We start from the raw sequence: 26,734 nt of genomic DNA on the forward strand, positions 1-26,734 counted from the left end.
TGCTTCCAACAGTCACTAGAACTTAACTTTCTATCTCAGATGCAGCAAACTTCATTAAAATCGGTCCAGGGGTTCTCTCAGAAAAACGTTTTTGTGGTTTACATGTATTTTAATGGGCCGCATTGGAGTTGGGCCCAAGCTAACGCTTCCTATTAAGAAGTCACAGTTACTATATCACAGTCACAGTTACAGCACTGAATGAACTACACTTGGGCCAGCTAGCGTATATATACAGAGGGTGCCCCAGCTCACGTTAGCCAAGCTGTTCAATGAAAAATTTGCAGGTTGTCCCAACTATCATGCACCAAGATTTAAAAATATGCGAATACCACGTAGCTGGACGGAACCATGGCAATGCGTCGCTTGGAGATACTGAGATGATCTTTTGCACTCCGCCTAATTACATAATTAGTCCTACTTAATTACTCAACTTCTGATATTATATTTTGATGAAAAGATGCACGAAGGCAAGCTTTCTTGTAGAAACGCGGCCTCTTTTCCGCGACATGCGGAAACAATGCTGTGCCGCTTACGCTTGGCCGTCGCATCCACCAGTGCATATACGTGTTTGATTGGAATGGCTGATGGCGCCGACTGCAATGCCTGCGGTGTCTAGGAGACTATAGAACGTCTACTGTGTTACTGCCCATCTTTTGAAAATGAAAGGCATGACCTCTGCCCAGCTCTAAATCAGTTAGATAGAAAACCGTTCACCTCGAACAAGATATTGGGACCATGGCCTCGCATATCGCAGCTACAAAAGGCCACAAAAGCGCTGCTGCGATATTTGAAAGCTACCGGGTTGAGTCACCGTCTGTGATCCGGACTGAGTGACCTATCGATATCCACAGTGGACTTTCTCTCCTTCTTTTAATATTTCCCTCCCCTTTACCCTTTCCTCAGTGTATGGTAGCCAACCGGGCGCAATTTTGGTTAACCTCCCTGCCTTTTCATTTACCATTTGCCCTCTCACTGTCTTGCGTGGGTCGATGTTCTGTTATTGTTTGGTACTTTTAATATTTCAGTCTTAGTAGAGATAACATAAAAGATATGCACGGTCGGTGTTTATTTTTTTTCATTATATTTGTTTGTGGGCTGCCGTTATCAAAATTCCGGGGAATAGCTTTATAAAGATTGAAAGACAAGGTATGAGCAACTTTGGATGTAGAAGAGTGGTTGGGTTCGGAATTTGATTCGAAATTCCTCTTGCGGAGGCGACGTCCGGCGCCGGACGCGGGATGCCGGACGCCGACGCACGCCGCATATTCTGCGATACGGGGCCCTTAACGCTATCGCGTTAAAATTCCTGATGCAGCTTTCTGTTGCTCAAAACGTGCTGCATAATAGTGTTTTTTTCCGAGCGTGAAAGAAGCCCGCCAATACACGCGAAGTGCCCGGAGTGGCCAGTCGCGCGGCAATTCTGCGTGCAGTGTAATTTTATTTCCCCTCTTTCTTGCTAAAGTTATAAAGAAAGCGAGATTTGTGGCTGCTCGTGGAAATATATGCAAGGGGCTGCGCGCTGCCAACTGACGTGATGTATTGTTTGAAGAAGCATTCGGAGCGAGAGTTTACGGCAGAATTCAACGCTCCCCGGCTGCGAGTACGAGCGCACGGCGTCGCACAGGCGTTTTCTCGGAAGTTGCGAGGCAAGGCCGGCAGTGCCTCTGGCCTCTGCAAGTTGTACAAAGGATAATTCTAGCCTAGTGGATACCGCTTGCCGTTGCTGTTACCGATACAGCCACGTACCAGTTTTGTGCGCACAGAAGCGATATGAAGAGGTGTGAAGGAACTATAAACTACAATGACAGGTAATACAGTAATGCAATCAGCTTTGATGAAGAAATCAGCAAAATCTAGCTATTCCGTTGATTCTGCACACATTTCCTTCCGTTATCTCTACTTTGTTACCACTTTACCTCCCCCTTCCCTCTCTCCCCAGCGTAGAGTAGCAAACCGGATCTTCCCCTCTGGTTAACCTCCCTGCCTTTCCCCTTTCCTCTCTCTCTCTCTCTCTCTCTCTCTCTCTCTCTCTCTACTAAGGCAGCAGTTACCACCGCAACAATTCCAACTTAGTGCAACCGTTCGCAATGCTTATTTTTTCCCCCTCTCTCTTTGTTCACTTGTCTTGAAAAGACTATCTGCCAAGCGTTTTTTGAAGTGCTTATTAACACCACAAAGAAGGCTTTTAGAAGCCGTGCTTCAGTAAATCAACCGCAGGACCGAAGCTTTAGGTGGAAAGCTTTTAGGGAAATGACCTGGGGAAGCACTCTTCCTCGGCAAGGTTCCAGCGTTATCGCCTGATATTTCACGACCGCGGACAACTCTGTTAGTTTTTTTATGAATCCGGTCCAGGTACTGTGAGCGTAATGGGACCGTTTAAATGGCATGACGGTCGGTGCTTTTTGTGTGTGTGTGTTTGTTTAAAAAGCTTAGCTGCAGGAGATGCAAATGAGCGCATGATTTTCAGACAATTAACTGTGCCAGAACTGAAACAAGAAAGCAAGAAACCAAGCAAGCAAGCAAGCAAGCAAAATTTCAAGCGCAACGTAAACGATTAACAACCGTATCGTTGTCTGCGATGACGACCACCGGTAGCGAGCTTTCAATGCATTAGCGCAATCAGTGCACGTGCGTTTCAGCCAGGTTAACGTATTGTCTGTCTAGCTTCGGCTCCTCTCTCTTAGGCCACGCGTTTGAAGCGAAAAACCGGTATGCGTACACGTCGAAAGCGTATAGGCCCGAAGGCTGCCGGACAGCTTGCGTTCGCGCCAAGCCTGCACCGTGAGCGCGCGCGTCGCGCCATCGGGGTAAATGCTCGCCCATTAGAGGCTGGTACGGCCGCGCGCGCCATCGGCCGAACAGAAGAGCGCGCGATGCCACCCGTCTCGTTCCTCGTCCGTCGACCGAGGAACGCCAGTGGCGCGTGCAAGTACAAGCGACACGCCTGGATGTGGGTCGCGTCGCCGCATCCGACGGAACCGCGCGCGCAGCCAGAGCGAGCTTGCGCGCTTCGCAGTGTTTCTTTCGGCCCGCAGAATTGGGTGAAACAGAGTGTGGCGCAACAAGCACTCGACGCGGGCTTGCACTGCCTCGCGCCAGAGTTGCACCACCGTGTAAACGAGGAGCGCGGCGCTGCGGCAGCGCCGTTTCCTTTGATCGCGCGTCTTTGTGTGCTGCTGCGTCTGTTCCATATCCAGCACCAGCAGACGCGCGGCTTCCACTTGTGGAAGCGTGCGTATTCCAGCGACCTCTTATGGTTCGTTAGGTATATGGTTTTTTTACCCTACGGCGGGTGCTCAGTGTAAACCATGCGCAATAATCCTTCCAAGCTGGGAGGTGGTGGGTTCAAACCCATTGTGTTGTGTATTGCAAACCGACTCCCGGGGAAACCGTGATTACGTGCAGCTGTACGTGCAGCTGTGTAGGCCTGGACATTACGGTGTGCCGTAACAGGACAACACACACACACACACACACACACACACACACACACACACACACACACACACACACACACACACACACACACACACACACACACACACACACACACACACACACACACACACACACACACACGCACACGCACACACAGACACGCACGCACGCACGCACGCACGCACGCACATATATATATATATATATGACAACCTTTTATTGGGCGACACTTTTGCGCACAAAAGCAGTTACACTCTTACACTCAAAGCACCGCGAAAGCAGCGAACACGGCCGGCAGTCGTAGAAAATCTGATCCGCGGGACAAGCGCGTTAATCGCTGGTGCCCGCGTGTCTTCCAGAAAGTTCTGCACCATTCGCGTCGCACATACGTGCAATGAGATCACACAAGTATCGCTGACAACAGACAACGGATAGAACCATCGATAACATTCCAGAAACTTCCGATACATGCAGGCGCGTCCTGCGCTGAGCAGTAACATTTGTTAGACGACGAAACGCGGTCACCGGATAAACAATTACGCGTCTCTCTCTCTCTCTCTCTCTCTCTCTCTATATATATATATATATATATATATATATATATCACAGCGAATCAAATGTAAACGAGTGTGTTGAGTTACGCCAGAGCTGAGTAATCGTTCAAAATGCGTAGCTTCCGTTTACATTAACGATTGAAGGTAATGAGAAGGGGGAATGCTGAGAACTTGGAAAGTTTATTCCAGATATCAATGCTGCGGCCTGAGCTCACTGGATATTTAAAAGTGCACAGCGTGCGCTATAGTCAAGACATAATGCGCGAGAGTGATATTTCCCGAATGCGATCGCGCATATCGAATAGCGCATTATAGACGTTCAGTAACGCCAAGACGCTTATGATGTGTTACGCCAACCACTTGCTGTACTAGCGACGACCGGCGGCACTATTTCGCTGACTTTATCCGAATCCTATCTCGGTATATGCTGATACACTACCAATTTTTTATATTTAATATATTAACGTGACAGGTAACGCGATTCTGTCACATCGTTTAGCTTACTTGAAGTGCCTGATATTATACATAACAAATCATCATGCTCAATTAGCTAATTTAGCAACGTTTCAGCAATTGACTGTTGCATTATTAACTTTGTGATGCGAGCTACAAATTCCGGAATTGAAATTGGGCTGTAATGAAGTTATATGTCCATGTAGCAGATTTTTGACAACCGCCCCAGGTTATAAATAATGTCCTTAATCTGTGTTACGAAAAACATTGGCGTTCCACTCAGTTTTGTCCCCGCGTCGCGTGAAGGATGCCTTTTGGAAAAACGTTACCTGGCAGAATGTAAATCGAGCTACCGCGGTAGCTCGATTGTACGATCGCGGTGTACATTAAGCAACTGCAGATTGCCTAAGTGGCACTGCGCGTGGGGGGTCTTTAATTGTGAATGGATGATAAAAACCTACCGAGCCAACTCACGCGAAGTATGGAATTGGTTTTTCAAAGACCACCGCATAGGAGTACACGTAGGAGTACAACGGTGGTCTGATGTCATAACGGTGCGCTTTCGTTTACGGCGAACAGCTGTTAATTCCGCATGGGGAACGAACCATGTTAGCCACGCTGGACGTTTGAAAAAAAAAATACCGATGTCGCAAACTGCTTGCTGTTGAAATGTTCTGCACCATGAAATGTCACGTGACGAGGAACACGCCGCTTTAGAGTACGCCACCAGATAGCACTACCTCCGCGCGTCGCTTCACAGCGACGCGCGGGTGTGGCGAAGGAAAATGCTACAGTGAAAAGCATACATAGCATCCCTGATTAACTCAAGGAGGCTAATGATTATTTGTCACCGCCCCGTTTCAAAGGGGATGCCAGTAAATCATCTTAATCAGCAGCAGCAGTGGTAGGAAAGCCAAGCGTTACGCTTGTCAAGGTGACAGTGACAAGAACTTTATTAGAGTGCCCTGAAGAACTTGATTGGAGGGAACCGAAGGCTCCTCAGTCAAGTTGGTGGCTCCACCCACGACGGGACAGGGAGGTGGTGACTCTCTGCGACGTCGCGGGCCCTCTGGATGGCCTGTATATATAGTTGGTTCGTGAAATCCGAGCTCGTCAGCAAGGCGTTCCACTTGGACTTGTATTGAAGGTCGGAGCCCACGTTGTACGGGCACAGCCAGAGCATTTGGTCGAAGGAGCAGCATGTGGGATCGCTTTTGGAGCACGACTGCGGGAAGTTCGGGTCTATCCAACTAAGCGCTCTGGGGGTTACGTAGGACCTGGTCTGTAGGAGCCTGAAAGTAACGGCCTGAGCCCGGTTAAGTTTCGGGCTGGGGAGAGAGAATTTCCTCCTGCTGTGTCTGCAATACGACGTGATTTCGTGAAAGGTGGTAAGATGATCTTTGAAGGGGCAATCCTGTGGGAGAGCCGGACCTTTAGCTCGGGCTCGGTTCGTGAATTCACGCGCCAGGCAGTTGCCCGCTCGTTAGGGTTGCAACCCGCTTTGTTGGTGAGATCGTTCACGTGGGCCGGGAACCACGCTATGGTATGGCCTCTAGTTTCTTCTCCCGTACTAATACGAAAGGATCTGTTGACCAAGCCGGCTGCGTGTTTAGAAACTAGAGCGGACGAGAAAGCCCTGACCGCCATGCGCGAGTCGGAGAAAATGGTCGTCGGGCCTTTTGCGGCTTGAAGAGCCAAGGCTATCGCGGTTTCCTCCGCCTAATTCGTGTGTTTAGTGTAGATTGACAATGCGCTGATAAGTGTTCCGCGCGCGTCAACGATGGAGATTTCAGACCTCTCTTCGCTGCCATATTTGGCGGCGTCCACGCAGAATGCATCTGCCCCGTAAGGATCTATTCGTCGAAGGATGGTTCTAGCCCGCGCTCTTCTGCGACCTTCATTATATATTGGGTGGATGTTCCTCGGTACGGGCTCAACTTTTATACCTTCTCGGGCTAATTTAGGCAGGAACTGTCTGTCGAGCGGTGCCTGTATAGAGAGTAGACCAGCTTCATCAAGAATCTTAATTCCCGGCTTAGTTGACGAAAGCCTGGAGATCTGTGCAATAAACTGGGCTTCAACTAATTCGTCTGTGGTATTGTGAATTCTGAGTTCAAGTAGTTTTACCATGCTAGCGGATTGGGGAATACCGAGTGTTCTTTTGACGCCAGACCTGATGAGCGTGTCGAGTTTGTTCTTTTTGATTTTGCTCCATTTGAGGTACGGTGCAGTGTAAGTAATATGACTGACGAAGAAAGCTTGGAAGACCCTGAGGAGGTTGCCCTCCTTGAGTCCCCCATTTTGCTTGCGATTATAGTTCTGAGTTTTATTATATTTTTTGCCTGTGCGCCCAGCTTGTTTAGAGATTCTGCATTACAGCCTTTGGCGTTGATTAAAGGTCCTAAAATTTTGATGGAGTTCCCCCTTGGAATGGGGTGCCCTTCTCATGTTGTAATTTCGACTGGCAGCGTTTCTAGAGGCTCGAGGTTCCGAACGCCCTGCCTCGACTGTCTGTAGAGGAGGAGTTCGGATTTGGTCGGTGACAGCTTGAGACCCGTGCATATAAGAAATTCTTCCGTTACATCTATGGCCACCTGGAGACATTGCTCTAGATCGGCCAGGGATCCCCCCGGGGGCCAGATTGTGATATCGTCTGCATAGATTGCGTGGCCTATTTTTGGGAGTGCGGGCAGCCTTTCGGAGAGTTTATGCATGGCAATACTAAATAGTAGCGGGGATAAGACCGAGAACTGGGGGATTCCGCAGTTGCCCAGTTCGTAAGGACCACCCGAGATCGTGCCCAGTCGAAGGAACGCTTGTCAAGGTCTCTCGATTAATTCCGCCACACTTTGTACTCGGGGCTGCAATATACAGTATAGAAGACATTGCCGACACAGCACCAAATCTATTCAGGTAAATTTTTTCTCCCGCCGCAGAAGGCCTCGTCAACACCGAATCATAAATAAATACCTGCACAATACCAAAAGCATAATTGTTCATGTGACAGCACCGCACGCGTAATGCGGAGGATGCGGGTTCGGCTCCCAGCGGCGGCTGTTTTCGTCCACATACATTGCCCACTTCCTTATTAACTCCACACTTCAATTGAAAAGAACACGTAATAACCCGTATGTTTTGCTTGACTTCACTGTCTGTTGGCTTCATGTGGTAGTAAGTAAGAAAAAAAGAATCTGAGCCCTTTATTATTTGCACTCTCTGCAACTGCGGCATGTCAATGATTCGCTGCCTGTGATGTTTGTATACCTGCTGGAAGACAACCTGTTTTCACTACGTTTCGTTGCTTGATAGTTTGACAGCAGGCATACTACAAGGGCCTGCATACCGAGCTGATACAGAGTTAGCCTCCCGCTGGCGCAAACAGGAAGAATGAAGGTTGACTGCGTAACTTTTTTTACCGTATCAAATTTGTTCGTCCTCCTCTCCCCGAGAACACCTGACCTGGTCGACTTTCTTGGTGCCAGACTCTCCAGTGTGCCTTGATTAGACTGCGCCTTTTGTCGGAGCAAAGGTGCTGGAAGCCTTACCATTCATATCTCGCCATTAATCAGCCGGGAAAGCCACCCGAACTCTTCCGCTCTACATGAAGGCGACAAACTTGGGTGCCTCACTGTGGATGCGCTGCACTTGGGTTAGTGAAAGCAAACGTGGGATCTAGACACATGTCTTCTCTCTCCCTTTTTCTTCCTTTCACTCCCCCATTCCTCTCCCCTCGTGTAAGGTGGAAAACTGCACAAAGTGTAGTTAAACTTCCTGCCAATCGCAATGCCAATCGCAATGCCAATCGCATTCACTCTAATAGGCTTAACCAGCTGCTGAGTGTGCTGCTACTGCAAGCACGACCTCTGCGTCTGACCACTGCCTTAAAGATCCCGTAAACTAAGACGTTTATAAATGTATCTTCTTCACCCTCACTTTACAAACGTCCCGACTTCAACCGGTCGTCGTCCTTTTCATGCTGCTCATTATGGACAATTGATCAGCAGCTAGGCAGAATTAAAAAAAAAAGAGAAGGGCGACAATGGAAGAAAGTCCAATTAACAGCTCTGCTTAGAGACCAGCAAATGTTATCGAAAAGAAATGAACAGACCGCATGGCTGTGGCGTTGAGTGCATTCCCCTATAGTAGGCGAATTAAGCACACTTTCCTCTTCCGTCAAATTCCCCGAAGCTCCCTTGAATTAGAGACTAATATACTTTTTATTCGACCCACCGCAATATACATCACACTTATCAAGAACGAAGGAAAGGAGGAGAAGGAAGAAGAAGTGTATCTGTTCGGTCGCTGTTTTTATGTGGTGCTCTGAGTTTTCTGGTTTTTTGGATAGTTACGGTTACCTTTGACGACGATTGAAGATCGGGTGAAGTTCGGGTGAAGATTCGACGAGCCAGGCGCCTTACAGGTACGACATTTCTTTTTTGAAGACCTGGGGCCCTATAACGTAAAACTATTCCAATATGTTTCTATTCCAATTTCCTGACGTCAAATTTGCGTAAACACCGACGCAAGCACCGGGTGGTCACTCATAGGGTTGTCTGAACAGACCAATCAAACGCTCTCCTCGTTCATAGGAGGTACCTGTTGTTTGCTTGAAAAACGAATAACATTGCCTACACTGAGCGGCTTGTTGTATCTAATTGGCTGACAAGAGGCGAGGAGAACGCTCAAGTGGAGAGGGATTCACTAGGGCAGAGCCAGTGCACTGAAAACCGATAACCGGATGAAGAGGGTGGTGCCGGCGTTTGCTATTGGTCGGCTTTCCCTTACTTAGCTTGTGGTGGCTGGTCAAAAATCGCGGCGGCATGCAACGGAAGCTTAACAATGAAGCTAAAATTGACCCTCAGCAAAGAATAGTTGGCAGAATGAGGTAGTAAACGTGTCGAAAGTGCTTAAAAACGTTACACGGTCACGCAAGAAGTTTTATTATACGCAAATACACCCATGCTGTCCGGCAGGTGCGAATAGCCAGCGTCTCAGCGATCGGCGGTAGCTATCTTTTATTCCTTTCGGAACGGGACAGCCTGCGGCTATTCCGAAAAAAAATCAGTTTTGTTCGGCATATTAATGCATCTTTATCGCGTACACGTCACTTTGACGCGGTGAGTTCGTGCGGTTTTGTGACGTCGCGTGACAGGTAGGTGAAGTGGGTGCAGCCCGAAAACTTTTTACCAATAGCCGAGGGCTAATGGCGAAAAGGGGTCGAATCAGAAATAACTGTTTTTCATTTTTCTGTCAAATCATGCATAATCAGTGTGCACACATCATATCAGATGGGGAGGTATTGCGGTTTTTGTAACGTCGCGTGACAGACAGGTGAAATGGGGGGTGGTCGAAAAAAGTTTTTGACCAATCGCGGAGGGCTGATAGCAGAATTGGAATAGAAAAGTTTGGAATAGTTTTACGTTATAGCGCCCCTGTCTATTACCCCGCCGCTACGGTGGTCGGAAGCCGAGAACATCGTCACGAGCCTTATGCTCGTCCAAACCTAACAAGCCATATGAATGACGCTACGGGCCGTAATGAAAAGCCTGGAGCCTTGCAAGCGTCACAAAACTTCATAAAGCCGGCACGTTTGGTTCTCCCCAACTCAGAATCAACTTCAGCGAACTCAGGAATGATGGCTGATGGTGAAGCCGAGACCAAGAAACCTCGCCTAGAAGACGGCAAGGACGATGATAGAACATCGACTTATGAGCTAAGTGATGATGAAGATATGGGTGAAGATGCGCCATTTACTGTGGTCACGTATAAGAAAAAGCGAGCCGAAGGCATTCCGGTTGTCTTTCGCCCAACAAATGAAGGTACTACTTTTTGGCAAGTAAATCCAAACCGAGTGTCTGCCGAAATAGTTTCTGCTGCCAAAGAGAAAGTACAGTCTTTCAGGACGACCAGAGATGGAAGTTTCAGTGTTAGCGTTGCTTCCTTAGCATCGGCGAAACGCCTTTTGATGCTCTCAAGTGTAGGTGGCCTGGAAGTCAAGCCATTCATCCCAGAGTCGTACACGCGAAACGTTGGGAAAATAAAACATGTGCCTCTGCAGTACACAGACGATCAACTCCTAGACTTCTTGAAAGACGCAGGAGTTATATCGGCACGCAGACAGATAAGGTATTCCCGCCAAGAAGATGGAGCAGTGAAGTCATATCCACTTCACACGGTAATCTTGACTTTCAGAGACGATCGCCCTATTCCTGGAAGAATTTACTTGGGTTTCACCAGCCACCCTGTCGAGGAATACCTAGGACCCGCACTTCGCTGCTATAATTGCCAGAGATTCGGGCACATGGCGAAAACCTGCCGTAGCACACGTAGATGCAAAATATGCTCAGAAGACCATGACCACAAGCAGTGCAAGTCACTTCTTCAACCTAAATGTGCGAACTGTGCGGGGAACCATGCCGCCTCCTTCTCAGGCTGCCCACAGAACAAAGCAGCGGCGCAAATGCGTAGACATGAACTAATTCATGGAAGACAACCGCGACGCAATGAACCCGCACCAAACCTCGAGATTGTTCATCCAGTGCCAGATCACCCACCTCAGCGGGCACCGGAACCACCACAGCCAAGAGCACCAACAAGATATCCCTCCTCTAGAGAAAAACCAACAGTGCAATCAAGCGACCAATCAAGAGGATCACAGTCAAGAGCCCAGTCCTATGCATCAATACTACGGAAACCCAGAGGACAACAGGCAGAAAGTAATACACAAGAAAGCTCCTGTACTCCCACACACTTCTCTCAGCGACCTTACGCATCCACTGCAGAAGTGACACCAGCTAATAGCGAACATACTACAGCATCGGTGACACAACTGATTTTGCCAATGCTTTTCGCAGCTCTTAAGGCAATCCTATCTGCTTTGCCGGAAGCAAACAACCTACCAGAAGTAAAAGCCTTGTTGCCTCTAGAAGCACTGTTGTGTCAACAATCCGGGCCGAAACTGCGGCAGGCACTACATGAATAACCGCTACAAGAATGTCTCCATATTTCAGTGGAATGCCAACAGTCTTCGAAGAAAGTGCGCTGACTTTCGTAAACTGCTTGTGCAATACAACTTCCCAATACTTTGCATTCAAGAGGCGGGAATCACTGACGACTTTCGCCTCTCGAATTATGTGATATATAAGACTTCTCGTCAAGGTGCTGTTAGCAGAGTGCTCTTGTGCGTCAGAAAGGACCTACCATCTTATCAAATTCAGTCCAGTGATTCAGACTTCCCGGAATTCATCGCATGTAAAGTATCCTTTGGCAAGCTCTGTATAACAGTGATTAATCTATATCTACAACCTTCAAACCGGATTTCAGTAGAAGCGCTAGTGGATATATTCAAAATAGCTCATTCTAATGTATTTATATGTGGCGACTTCAACGCACACAATATCATCTGGGGCAGTGATCACTGTGATGCACGGGGTAATGTTATTGAATGCGCCATAGATAAATGCAACTTGACTGTTTTAAACGATGGGTCGCCAACATTCCTTCGTGGATATAATTACTCAAGCTGCATAGATGTTACCCTGTGTTCACATGATCTAGTGAATGGTGTGGGATGGACAACAGATATGGAAACGCGCGGAAGTGATCATTTTCCCATTCTTGTTAACCACCCTAGCATGCGCTATGATATCAGGCGTTACAGCAGACTAACCAACTGGCAAGCTTTTCGATACCGCCTAACGGATCAAATTAACCAACATGCAACAGTGGAAAAATTTACAGAATTTTTGCAGGATAATATGAACATATGCACAAAGAAGGTCCCAATACCAAAAGACTATGCTGCAGTTGACGGAGAATATGAACACCTAAGAGCCATCCGACGCCGATCCGAAAGAGCTTACCGACGGAGCGGAAGTTTAGAAGCATACAGAAACGCTCAGAAAATACACAATGTAATGCGCAGACGAATGGAAAGCTTAGGCAAACGGCGCTGGCGCGATTTCTGCGGCACGCTGTCTCCTCACACGGCTGTCCCACGAATTTTTCTAGTAATTCGTTCTTTAAGCGGACCTGTAACACAAAGCTTCCCATTTCGTGCTCTCGCTGTAGCCAGGGACACGTGTGAAATATTAGTTGCAGATGAATTTTGTGAGCTAATTTCCAGATCTGCCTTTTCATCACAATGTGCAGAATTTGATATTTCAGTAGAGTTGGCTAAGCGAAAAATTACTGCTTGCTACTGGGCCCAACATCCTCAGTTAGATCACACTTTCACATTAAACGAGCTCCAATGTGCAATTGCATCATGTCGCCAAAAGTCCGCTGCTGGGCCGGACGGCATTACGTACAATATGCTAAGAAACCTCGGACCGACAGGTACAAATGCGCTCTTAGACATCTATAATAACTTATGGATAGAGGAAACTGTACCTGACTCTTGGAAAGTCGCTCGAATCATACCAATTTTAAAACCTGGTAAGACGCCCTTGTGCCTTGAATCCTTCCGCGCCGTTAGTTTGACAAGTTGTTTATGCAAAGTAATGGAGAAAATGATTGACGCGCGACTTCAATGGTGGTGTAATGAAACGAAGGTGTTGTCCAACTACTTAGTAGGTTTTAGAAAACATAGATGCACAATGGATGCAATATTAGATATAGTAACCTGTGTGGAGCACGAGCGTGCACGTGGAAACATGACGATAGCAGTATTCCTAGACATCAAGAGGGCATTTGACACCGTTAGTCACGTTCATGTTCTGCTAAGCATGTTGGAACTTGGTCTGTCTGGCCGGTCCTTGCGATGGATTTCTGAATTTTTATCAGGTCGCAAAATATTTGTTCAGACGGGTGAAGGAAAGAGTTCTGAACATATTGTCAAACAGGGAGTACCACAGGGAAGCGTACTCAGCCCCTTCCTTTTTAACTGCGTCATGGCTGATTTAACGCGAAGACTGCCATCACAGTTAAAGTTTTCACTGTATGCAGATGATGTGTGTATTTGGACATCTGGGTCTAAAGCTCAACTACTCCAGATGGCATTGCAAGACGGCATAAATATCATCAACCAATTTTTGAGCGAAAGAGGAATGGTACTATCACATGCAAAGACTGCTGTATTGCCCTTCACTCGGAAGGTGTTAAAAAATTTCACTCTTAATCTGGAAGGACACCCTCTAACGATTGTCACACAGCATCGATTTCTTGGCATAATACTTGATAGGCAGCTATCCTGGGCACCCCACTTAAAAAAACTCGAAAACGAGGTCAATGCCATAGTGACTGTACTTCGCAGACTTGCAGGCACATCATGGGGCGGATCAGTATCGTCCATGCTGACTGTTTACAATGCATTAATACGACAAAAAATTGCATATTCCGCGCCCATCTTACACGGACTTTCCCACACGTCAGAAGAGAGACTTCAAAGACTTTTAGCTAGAGGACTACGCCTGTGTCTAGGAGTTCCACGAGCGACTTCGAGTTCTCTTGTAATAGCTGAGGCTCGCCAATCACCATTTCCAGTTATGCGAACTACAGAAACATGCCGGCATTATTTCCGCCTTCAAACCCAGCATAAAAACCACCCATTGGCTTTAGACATAATGAATCGAGATAGAAGTTATGTTCATATAGAAATTCAAGAAAATCTTCACATATTGCCAGAAAATGAATTTTGGAACTCAGACATCGAATATCCTCCATGGCTGCTTGCAGTTCCAAAAATTGAATTATCAGTAGAAGGGATATTCAGCAAAAGAGACATGTTCATTCAAGCTGCTCAACAACTAGCACTATACCAAATATATATGCGGTATTCAGGATACACACACGTCTATACAGACGGCTCCAGTACAGCAACCTCTTCAACTTCATCATTCATTATACCGCACCTCAACAAACAAGAATCATTTAAGTTATCTCGTGCGACTTCGTCCACAACGGCTGAACTTTTCGCAATCCTATGTGCGGTAAAATTTATATTGTCAATAGCAGAAGCGCAAAAATGGGTAATTTTCAGCGATTCACAGGCGGCACTAACATCACTCTGCAGCACAAAGGGGAAAACATTCAGCGACAGTGTAATATATGAAACACTTAAATACCTCACAAAGGCAAGCGAAGCAAAACATGCAATAGCATTCCAGTGGATACCAGGGCATTGCAACATTCCTGGCAACACAGCAGCTGATGAAGCAGCACGACAAGCGCACCTGAAAGATGATACGGCTCCGCTCCCAATATCAAAGAATGAATTACGCTGCATTATAAGGACAACGTCTTTCAACATGTCTAGAAACACTTGGTTTGACCAGAATTCTAAGAGCTCTGACTTATATCATATTGATCCATTTATTGAATTCAAATTTTCATTGTCATTAGATAGAACTATGGAAACGCTTATTCATCGATTAAGGCTAGGCACTGCCTACACAAAGCATTTCTTACACAGAATTGGCCGAGCGGAAACCCCCGAATGTGATTGCGGATTTGTAGATGAAGATATATATCACCTCCTTCTAGATTGCCCACATCACGACACACCTAGATGCCGACTTAAATCAGCGCTAAGTAAATTAGACCGCAGACCTTTCAGTTTAAGGAAACTTTTGGGCCCTTGGCCAACAACGGCCTTGCAGAAGAGCGCTTTAAAAGCACTAAAGGCTTTCTTTGAAGACAGCGGCATCGCTGGACGCTATTAGTGCTTTCATTGCTCTGTTCATTTCAATGTGACTCTATATATCCATCTGTTTGGGAATTATGTTATGTTGACTGCTATGTTGTGACTGTGAATGAATGTTTACACGATGTATATACCACCCGCTGACTAGACAATGTGCTATTAGGCAACAGTATCGTTTGTACTTTTGATACTTTCGACTACATAAGTGTGGAGACATTTGCCATGTATACTGTATATACCCGCTGATCCGCTGACTAGAAAATGTGTTATTAGGCGACAGTATCGTTTCTACTTTTGAGACTTTCGACTACATAGGTGTGGAGACATTTGCCATAGTCTTCCTGTGGAAACGTTGCTTTATAAGTCCTGGTGCTTGTGTGAAATGATTATTTGATATATAACCGTGAACCCTGAATGATGTATGACGGAACCACCCAAGAGATAAGGAGTAGCCGGCGCCTTAAATTGCGCGCCAACATCTCCTTATATCATATCAATAAAAAAAAAAAAGGAAAGGAATTGCAGGAGAGGCATTGCATCCGGTGGCCTGTGATGGATAGCGTTTGTGAGATTCCCCGGGATATATTGTTTTATTACCGCGGAATCTTCAGCGTGAGCGCCCCGGCTGGGATGCGACCGCGACGGCTGGGAATCGAACTCACGGCCTTGCGCTCAGGAGCAAAACGCCGTAGGCGCTGATTCTAGGAACAGCAACATATCAGGCATATCAATGTTTGTAGTTCTCCCGGTACGAGTTTGAGCAGCTGACGATCCCTTTACTGGCGCTGTCTGCCGTAGCCTAAAGCCCATGAAAAATATTTCAGGGCCTTCACCGTAACCACATGAGCATTGCCTATTCTTCACGCCTTCATCTCTCTCCGGCAATCACTCGTTACAGTGTTTTATTTTTTATTCCATCTCCGGCTCTCTGCACGTGCTTTCTTTTTTTTTATCTTTCAGCCTGCACTGACCGCTTTCCCAGTGCAGGGTAGCAATTTAGATGTTTCGCTTAACGTCCCCACCTCTCGTATCTTATTTATCTCTATGTCGCTTGTTACGGCACTAGGCCAGCCTGGTCGCTCAGGATGAATGCGGATACAGAGAGCGTGTCGAGCACCACATGGGCTCGTAGAATTAACGCAGAGTGACGAGTGTGCAGGGGCGACGAAGTCGCAAAGTAGTCGGGAAATGACCTGCTGGAGTAACCCCTTCGTATGCCGTTGTACCGCGACAGGGCGCAACAAGAGATGGGAAACGAATCAGCCGCGGCTGTCGACGGTCCACACCGCGGTGCCCCAGCGGGTGTCGCAGGAGCGTCTCGTGAAGCAGCCGACATTTCCGTCGGCGTTGTGGGAATTATGGGCATGGTCGACTGGTCGGACCATGTCCAGAATAGGAGGACAATAACTCTTTCTTCATTCGGAGTCACTAATTAGCCTGCGCGGGACAGTGCTAGTTATATTTAGTAGGATGTAACGGGAAATAATCAATATGACTTACGGCAGAACGTAATGACAGCTGCTCAAGCGTATTGACGATTCAAATTACCGAGAAAGCACTTTCCTGTTTCTTTTCTTCTTTGAAACTTGACACGAGGGATAACACCAACTTGCATATCTTTGGGGTTCGTAAATGCTATATATACTAATTGGCCAGAGGTCTCACTGTTAGCTTGTTCGCTGTAACGATTGGTCGGTGCCCGTTTTCGGGATCCACTCTTGCATGTGCGAAAGAACACGTTGCGAATGCAGACTATTTTGCTTCGCTCCGGCGAGAAATCTTCCTCTACGTCTGTTCACGATCAGCCAAAAGAAGATCAAGGTTTTAATGTGTAGGTGCTTCCATCCTGGTCCTTTTGTTACAGCCTAATCGAACATCGATTTCTTTCTTTCTTTCTTTCTTTCTTTCTTTCTTTCTTTCTTTCTTTCTTTCTTTCTTTCTTTCTTTCTTTCTTTCTTACTTTCTTTCTTTCTTTCTTTCTTTCTTGTTGTCACTCTCGTTGCTTTTGTTGGTTCTTTTTGAGTCATGCGCCTGGAGCTGCGAGACGTGCTTGGCATGAGATCACAGTTCTAGTTTTTCCTGCGGCGTGAATATTTACACACGAGTGACCCCCCGAAACGTGATGTGGGGTTCGTTCTGCGCGACGCTTCCGATGAACCATGTTGCACGACCGTGTTGTGTACTGTGCCCATTTTCTTTTTATCGATCGATAAAGGTAAACGAGGCCACTCTCGTTGAAAAAGGACTTGCGGAGAAACAGATTCGACGGCTGTATGCTAGGTTTGTCGCTGCCTTCATGTGCGAGGCGATAGGCACGAAATCCTCGCCGAAGTGCTTGAGCAAACTGCTTTATTTTGCGTGGGTTATTTTCTGCTGGGTGTTACAACTCACGCACCTGTAGATGCGTATGGATAAGAAACGCGAGATATGTTAAGAGAATACTCACAGAACGTGAACTTTTCGGGTGAAGGCAACTGGTCAATAAGCCCACATATGCTACCTGAAGGCATCAATGTTGCCGGATTCGAGACCCTCGTATGTAATAAACGAGAGGAAAGGGGGTTAACCGAGGGACCCGATAATTATTAGTCATATAATGAGAAGCCAACAAACACTGACACCAAGTACAACATAGGGGAAATTGCATGTACTTAATAAATGAAATAAAGTAATGATAAATTAATGGAAATTAAAGTGGATGAAAAAACAACTTGCCGCAGGTGGGAACCGAACCCACAACCTTCGCATGTCGCGTGCGATGCTCTACCAATTGAGCTACCGCGGCGGCGTTTCCCCATCCACTTTCTTGGGTATTTATGTGTACTAGTAGAACCCTGGGAGTGTTAGCCAGCGCCCCCACTCACAGACCTTGGCGGCGGACGTGGAACGTCTTTTTTGCCGCAGGCGTCACGAGAACGTGAACTTTTCGGGTGAAGGCAACTGGCCAATAAGCCCACATATGCTACCTGAAGTCATCAATGTTGCCGGATTCGAGACCCTCGTATGTAATAAACGAGAAGAAAGGGGGTTAACCGAGGGACCCGATAATTATTAGTCATATAATGAGAAGCCAACAAACACTGACACCAAGTACAACATAGGGGAAATTGCATGTACTTAATAAATGAAATAAAGTAATGATAAATTAATGGAAATTAAAGTGGATGAAAAAACAACTTGCCGCAGGTGGGAACCGAACCCACAACCTTCGCATGTCGCGTGCGATGCTCTACCAATTGAGCTACCGCAGCGGCGTTTCCCCATCCACTTTCTTGGGTATTTATGTGTACTAGTAGAACCCTGGGAGTGTTAGCCAGCGCCCCCACTCACAGACCTTGGCGGCGGACGTGGAACGTCTTTTTTGCCGCAGGCGTCACGAGAACGTGAACTTTTCGGGTGAAGGCAACTGGTCAATAAGCCCACATATGCTACCTGAAGGCATCAATGTTGCCGGATTCGAGACCCTCGTATGTAATAAACGAGAAGAAAGGGGGTTAACCGAGGGACCCGATAATTATTAGTCATATAATGAGAAGCCAACAAACACTGACACCAAGTACAACATAGGGGAAATTGCATGTACTTAATAAATGAAATAAAGTAATGATAAATTAATGGAAATTAAAGTGGATGAAAAAACAACTTGCCGCAGGTGGGAACCGAACCCACAACCTTCGCATGTCGCGTGCGATGCTCTACCAATTGAGCTACCGCGGCGGCGTTTCCCCATCCACTTTCTTGGGTATTTATGTGTACTAGTAGAACCTTGGGAGTGTTAGCCAGCGCCCCCACTCACAGACCTTGGCGGCGGACGTGGAACGTCTTTTTTGCCGCAGGCGTCACGACAACGTGAACTTTTCGGGTGAAGGCAACTGGTCAATAAGCCCACATATGCTACCAGAAGGCATCAATGTTGCCGGATTCGAGACCCTCGTATGTAATAAACGAGAAGAAATATATATATATATATACATATATATATATATATATATATATATATATATATATATATATATATATATATATGGCCTCACACAATGGCCTCGTATGTAATAAACGAGAAGAAATATATATATATATATATATACATATATATATATATATATATATATATATATATATATATATATATTTATATATATATATATATATATATATATATATATATATATATATATATATATATATATATATATATATATATATATATATATATGACTGCTCACATACTATCTGACTTAGTGTCTAAAACAATGTGAACTGTCGTTTCTACTGTCACGTAGGACTCCCCGAAAAGATCAATAGGATGCAGTGCCGTAAAATGGGCATGCGGAGATTGATTTATAACCGGGGCGATTTTGCCTTCAGTGCCCTCATTCATTTCTCATCATCATCATCATCATCATCAGCCTGGTTACGCCCACTGCAGGGCAAAGGCCTCTCCCATATTTCTCCAACAACCCCGGTCATGTACTAATTGTGGCCATGCCGTCCCTGCAAATTTCTTAATCTCGTCCGTCCACCTAACTTTCTGCCGTCCCCTGCTACGCTTCCCTTCCCTTGGAATCCAGTCCGTAACCCTTAATGACCATCGGTTATCTTCCCTCCTCATTACATGTCCTGCCCATGCCCATTTCTTTTTCTTGATTTCAACTAAGATGTCATTAACTCGCGTTTGTTCCCTCACCCAATCTGCTCTTTTCTTATCCCTTAACGTTACACCTATCATTCTTCTTTCCATAGCTCGTTGCGTCGTCCTCAATTTGAGTAGAACCCTTTTCGTAAGCCTCCAGGTTTCTGCCCCGTAGGTGAGTACTGGTAAGACACAGCTATTATACACTTTTCTCTTGAGGGATAATGGCAACCTGCTGTTCATGATCTGAGAATGCCTGCCAAACGCACCCCAGCCCATTCTTATTCTTCTGATTATTTCTGTCTCATGATCCGGATCCGCAGTCACTACCTGCCCTAAGTAGATGTATTCCCTTACGACTTCCAGTGCCTCGCTGCCTATTGTAAACTGCTGTTCTCTTCCGAGACTGTTAAACATTACTTTAGTTTTCTGCAGATTAATTTTTAGACCCACTCTTCTGCTTTGCCTCTCCAGGCCAGTGAGCATGCATTGCAGTTGGTCCCCTGAGTTACTAAGCAAGGCAATATAGTCAGCGAATCGCAAGTTACTAAGGTATTCTCCATTAACTTTTATCCCCATTTCTTCCCAATCCAGGTCTCTGAATACCTCCTGTAAACACGCTGTGAATAGCATTGGAGAGATCGTATCTCCCTGCCTGACGCCTTTCTTTATTGGGATTTTGTTGCTTTCTTTATGGAGGACTACGGTGGCTGTGGAGCCGCTATAGATATTTTTCAGTATTTTTACATATGGCTCGTCTACACCCTGATTCCGTAATGCCTCCATGACTGCTGAGGTTTCGACAGAATCAAATGCTTTCTCGTAATCAATGAAAGCTATATATAAGGGTTGGTTATATTCCGCACATTTCTCTATCACCTGATTGATAGTGTGAATATGATCTATTGTTGAGTAGCCTTTACGGAATCCTGCCTGGTCCTTTGCTTGACAGTAGTCTAAGGTGTTCCTGATTCTATTTGCGATTACCTTAGTAAATAGTTTGTAGGCAACGGTCAGTAAGCTGATCGGTCTATAATTTTTCAAGTCTTTGGCGTCCCCTTTCTTATGAATTAGGATTATGTTAGCGTTTTTCCAAGATTCCGGTACGCTCGACGTTATGAGGCATTGCGTATACAGGGTGGCCAGTTTCTCTAGAACAATCTGCCCACCATCCTTCAGTAAATCTGCTGTTACCTGATCCTCCCCCCCTGCCTTCCCCCTTTGCATATCTCCCAAGGCTTTCTTTACTTCTTCCGGCGTTACCTGTGGGATTTCGAATTCCTCTAGACTATTTTCTCTTTCATTATTGTCGTGGGTGGCACTGGTACTGTATAAATCTCTATAGAACTCCTCAGCCACTTGTACTATCTCATCCATATTAATAATGATATTGCCGGCTTTGTCTCTTAACGCATACATCTGATTCTTGCCAATTCCTAGTTTCTTCTTCACTGTTTTTAGGCTTCCTCCGTTCCTGAGAGCATGTTCAATTCTATCCATATTATACTTCCTTATGTCAGCTGTCTTACGCTTGTTGATTAACTTCGAAAGTTCTGCCAGTTCTATTCTAGCTGTAGGTTTAGAGGCTTTCATACATTGGCGTTTCTTGATGAGATCTTTCGTCTCCTGCGATAGTTTACTGGTATCCTGCCTAACGGAGTTACCACCGACTTCCATTGCACACTCCTTAATGATGTCCACAAGATTGTCGTTCATTGCTTCAACACTAAGGTCCTCTTCCTGAGTTAAAGCCGAATACCTGTTCTGAAGCTTGATCTGGAATTCCTCTATTTTCCCTCTTACCGCTAACTCATTGATCGGCTTCTTATGTACCAGTTTCTTCCGTTCCCTTCTCAGGTCTAGGCTAATTCGAGTTCTTACCATCCTGTGGTCACTGCAGCGCACCTTGCCGAGCAGGTCCACATCTTGTATGATGCCAGGGTTAGCGCAGAGTATGAAGTCTATTTCATTTCTAGTCTCGCCGTTCGGGCCCCTCCACGTCCACTTTCGGCTATCCCGCTTGCGGAAGAAGGTATTCATTATCCTCATATTATTCTGTTCCGCAAACTCTACTAATAACTCCCCCCTGATATTCCTAGTGCCTATGCCATATTCCCCCACTGCCTTGTCTCCAGCCTGCTTTTTGCCTACCTTGGCATTAAAGTCACCCATTAGTATAGTGTATTTAGTTTTCACTCTACCCATCGCCGATTCTACGTCTTCATAGAAGCTTTCGACTTCCTGGTCATCATGACTGGATGTAGGGGCGTAGACCTGTACAATCTTTATTTTGTACCTCTTATTAAGTTTCACAACAAGACCTGCCACTCTCTCGTTAATGCTATAGAATTCCTGTATGTTACCAGCTATACTCTTATTAATCAGGAATCCGACACCTAGTTCCCTTCTCTCTGCTAAGCCCCGGTAGCACAGGACGTGCCCGCTTTTTAGCACTGTATATGCTTCTTTTGGCCTCCTAACTTCACTGAGCCCTATTATATCCCATTTACTGCCCTCTAATTCCTCCAATAGCACTGCTAGACTCGCCTCACTAGATAACGTTCTAGCGTTAAACGTTGCCAGGTTCATATTCCAATGGCGGCCTGTCCGGAGCCAGTGATTCTTAGCACCCTCTGCAGCGTCGCAGGTTTGACCGCCGCCGTGGTCAGTTGCTTCGCAGCTGCTGGGGACTGAGGGCCGGGGTTTGATTGTGTTGTTCATATAGGAGGTTGTGGCCAAGTACTGCACCAGGGTGGCCAATCCTGCTCTGACGAGGGAGTGCGTTACCGGTTCTGGTCACCGGGATCAGGCCACACTCCAGGCCTGTTTATGCAATTTTATCAACACGCGAATTTTTTTTTTTAATCCGGTGGAAAATTGCCGGCACCGGGATTCGAACCACGGACCTCTTGCACGCGAGGTGGGTGTTCTACCTCTACGCCACCGCTGCATTCATTTCTAAACATCATCATCTGTTCCAGCGAGAACTCGCCTCGCCGTGTCCCGTTCAGTCCGGTACCGTCCTCTCCTGCCCGGATTTGCCATTCTCAAGTACTCCATACTGGTGTAGAGAGATAGAGAGACAGAGGAAAGGGGAAAGGCAGGGGAGGTTAACAAGAGCGTAGGGTAGCAAACCGGATCTTACCCAGAGGGTAAGATCCGGTTTGCTACCCTACGCTGGGGAAAGAGGGGAGGGGGAAGTATAGTTATAAAGTAGAGATATAGAAAGAAAGGAGCATAGACACGCAATCACAGTCGGTCACTGTCACCGCAAACTGTCACCGCACAGGACAGTAACACTTGCAACACTCTAAACATCTGTTCAGGCTAAAGCCGCTTGTCCAATTCTGTTGCCCTTAAAAACTGCAACAGTGCCCTGGTCGCCCTCCACTGCGATGGCTTGTGATGACGGCATTTTAAAATAAGTTCCCCTGTGAGAAGTCTTCGGTCAAAGCGCGCTATCGCGATTGCGAGCGATCGTCTCCGTAAATTATAGCGAGGACAGTCACAGAGAAGGTGCTGAAGAATCTCCTGGTTACCACAGTCATCACGCGAGGCGTCGTCTGGCCATCCGCTTCGGAAAGCAAAAGACTTGGTGAACGCCACCCCTAGCCATATTCGACAAAGCAGAGTAGCTTCGCGGCGGCAGAGTCCAGCTGGAATGCAAAGGCGTAGAGAAGAGTCTAGGTTGTGCAGCCGGTTGTTGTGAGAAATTCCTGCGTTCCACAAGGAGAACGTGATATAACGGCTAAGCATTTGAAGTTTTCTAGCGGAATCTGTCCTTGATAATGGTATCGGCTCCTTTTCGTCGCCTTGAAGAGCCGACCGAGCAGCGTTATCGGCGTCTTCGTTCCCTAACACGACGCAGTGACTTGGAAGCCACTGAAACGTCACCTCGTGTCGTTTCTCAGTCAAGGTGTGGATTAGTTCTCTAATCTCGAATACCAGTTGTTCGTCTGGTCCACGCCGCAGGGCTGATAGCAAAGACTGCAAGTGCTGCCTTCGAGTCACTGAATATTGACCATCTTCGAGGTTGTTCTTGGCTGACTAGACGAAGTGCAGCGCGAAGAGCTGCAAGTTCCGCAGCCATCGGTGTCCTTGGGGGGCATGGCTTGAAACTGATGGTGGTGGCTTTCGCTGGGAAAACCACGGCTCCAGAGGAACACTGGAGAGTTGCCGATCCATCGGTACAGATATGTACGTGGTCGGGGTACCTCTAATTAACCATAAAGAGTGCGTGGTACAATCTTAGATTCAGTGATCAATGACCAAAGTTACGATGAGCCTTCGTAGAGCGGGTGGTCGTCGCGGTAGCCGGTGAAGAGCCTTCTCGAAGCTCCTAACAGTCTCCATAGAAAAACTCCAGTATCGCCTGAAGACTGCGTCTGGAAATGCTGGCGAGCATTTACGGTATCTATCTCAGCTGATGACAACGTTCTTGGTATACACCTAAGACAGCTTTTGTAAATCTGCGAAGGTTTTCCTTTAGGCATTGCCAACAGGACAAAAACAAAGCGGCAGCCAGATGCGTGAAGCCTTTCTAAGGCCTCGCAAGTGGCCCGCAAACGGGCGCCGTACAGTGAAGAGAGGCGACGAGGCGTTAACCAACGCGCCGGTCACGAAATACGCCTTACGTGTGAAACGTTTTTGAATCGGCGGCCCCTACTCACAATGGCTTCTCGTTCGCGTGAGATATTTGTGAGCGACTGGTCGCGCTCGCTGTCATCTTTGTTCACTCTCTCGATTGGGCGGCACCTCTTGTTGCCCTCTTATGCTGAGTCCTGTATTCAGGTGGACCCTGCATTCAGGAAATGCTTAGCATTGCAGTCGATTATGCAGATGTTTTTTGTGTGTGTGCTGCAGTTGTATTATTTTTGCTCAGGGTGTTGCTGTGTTATACCATATTTGATTATGTACACTTGATTATGCTATTCACTCGCCGAGGTGTTGTATTTCGGGGAGGCGGGAGCAAGTCAAGCTATTTGTTCAGCTATTTCTCTCACATCTCCTCAGCTTTATGATAAAAAATAAAGTAACTATTACGGTATTATTATAGTTTTTCATTTTTAATCGTTCAGCAATTACAAATTAGAAGTTAATTGGAAGTTACGTGCAGCACTTACTTCGGTCAATGTAACCATTAAACCATACAATACAAAACATAACCGAGGCAACAAAACAGCAGGGCTATCGGAAGATACTGCACCGGAAATTCGCAAATGTGCCTGTTTATGAAGGTACAGCTGAAATAGAATTGTAACAACTTTCGCTGCCGTTGCGAACAGCTGTTTTAAATCAGTTAGGTCACTGCGGATGCATTTACGAAGCTCATAGAACAGCTGGCTGTATACTGACCTATCAGCACAGTCAAGCATCAATAGTGCACGATCAGCATGACGCCAGTGGGCCATACGGTTCACCATTCTTTGGTGATGAACAGCTTTGTGAATTCGATGACTGCCCCTCCCCCTCTCTATCACAGAGTCAGGTACAGTGCAATTTTATCTAAATTGTTTGACCAGTCGCTTACGGTTCACAGCGGGTGCTTTTCAAATTGTCATACACATCACCACAACCACCACCACCACCACCACCACCACCACCACCACCACCATCATCATCATCATCATCAGCAGCAGCAGCAGCAGCAGCAGCAGCAGCAGCAGCACCAGCACCAGCACCAGCCTATTTTTTAGGTCCACTGGGCAGTACAAAGGCCTCTCCCACCTATCTCCAATTACCTCCGACTTATGCTAGCTGATTACAACTTGCGCCTGCAAGTCGTATACAGAAGCACCAAAAGCACACTTGCAACATGCATTTCGCGAGAAGACGCGACCTACCGTCTTGAAAATATAAACGCGACACAACGCGACGCATCACTTCCGCGATGCTTTGTCACGTAATCTTAAATGAAAAAAAAAAAAAGCTCGCTGCATTCTTTTTTCTACCTATGCACTGCCGCGACGCAACAAGGAGGTGGGGATAGTTTCGGGGTCAGAGCACATAGCCCCCATGGTGCCATTTCACTTAGTGTGTGCACAAGAATAAAGCGACGTCCAAACGTTCAGCTTGACGTCCTGGTTTCATCAAAGGCTTCTATGACGGGGCAACTTTTGTTTCCATTAGTGAGAGAAAAGGAAGAGACAAACAACACAGCGCCGCGGGCAGGTTGTCACTGGCGGAGCAGAGCGAGATGGTCGAGCGAGAGAGAGAATGCAGGGCAGGCATGGCGCGCGCGAGCGTGCCTCGCGCTCCAAGCACGTCCCCGCCGTACACACAGCGGCCGAAAGACAATGGGAGGCAAAAGAGGGGAGAGAGACAAAAGGAATGGCGGCCAGAAGGAACGCCGCGCGCACCTTACGCACCAGGCCATGTGCAGTCCAGTATAAAGTCATCACCGTATAGCAGGCACGCGGTGGCACACTGCGGCGGCCAAGCTGGGCCACTGTGTCTTACGAGGAAGCCGAGACGATTTGCGTAAGGACGAGTCCGTCCCTCCGCCACGCGCTTCCCGGTCCCAAGAGCGGGGGGGTGGATGCCATGTGGGTACTCTACGAGCACTCGCTGCGATTGTGGGCGTCAAAGGGCGACGCGATGTGCAGTGCACTCCGTGCACGCGTATAAATGACCAAAGCGAGACAACTGTGGTCAGAAAACTATGAGCAGCGAGACAGTGCAGCAAATGCTGAGCCTTGATGACGTCCTGTGACGTGCACCGCCGCTGAATGACCACGGAAAGAATGTGGAAAGAGTGTAAATGAACGACGCTTTGAAAGCTCTTGATGTACGAGATTTTGACGGTAAAGCCATTGAATCCGAGCAAGTAAAAGTCTTTTGAATGCGTCTTTATATTCTCCCTGCACCACATATAGAAACGACAACCACTGACGCGTGTAGACTGACGCAGGATCACTAAGGAAAATTCACCACGGAGACCGTGCATCAATCAGATTCTTGATTTTTTTTCGATGGGTTCGGGCGGCGTCGTCGTATCACCGTGATGCAGCTACA

The 26,734-nt window shown here is 46.9% G+C and overlaps 1 protein-coding gene across 5 annotated transcripts in view; it reads left to right on the forward strand.

The window, feature by feature from the left end:
* The first annotated feature begins 1,694 nt into the window (after positions 1 to 1,694).
* The window catches only part of tyn (trynity), a 134,255-nt gene continuing 109,215 nt past the window's right edge, over positions 1,695 to 26,734 (forward strand). Inside the window, exon 1 of one of the 5 annotated variants that reach the window (XM_070532705.1) lies at positions 1,695 to 1,808. In XM_070532705.1, coding sequence (XP_070388806.1) covers positions 1,771 to 1,808 — 38 coding nt within the window. In that variant the 5' untranslated portion in view covers positions 1,695 to 1,770. Of the gene's footprint in view, positions 1,809 to 8,721; positions 8,866 to 26,734 lie in introns of those variants that run through there. The other 4 variants (XM_070532698.1, XM_070532709.1, XM_070532702.1 and 1 more) reach the window with 4 other exon arrangements.

This window comes from Dermacentor albipictus, chromosome 1 (assembly GCF_038994185.2).
Source record: "Dermacentor albipictus isolate Rhodes 1998 colony chromosome 1, USDA_Dalb.pri_finalv2, whole genome shotgun sequence".
Lineage (NCBI taxonomy): Eukaryota > Metazoa > Arthropoda > Arachnida > Ixodida > Ixodidae > Dermacentor > Dermacentor albipictus.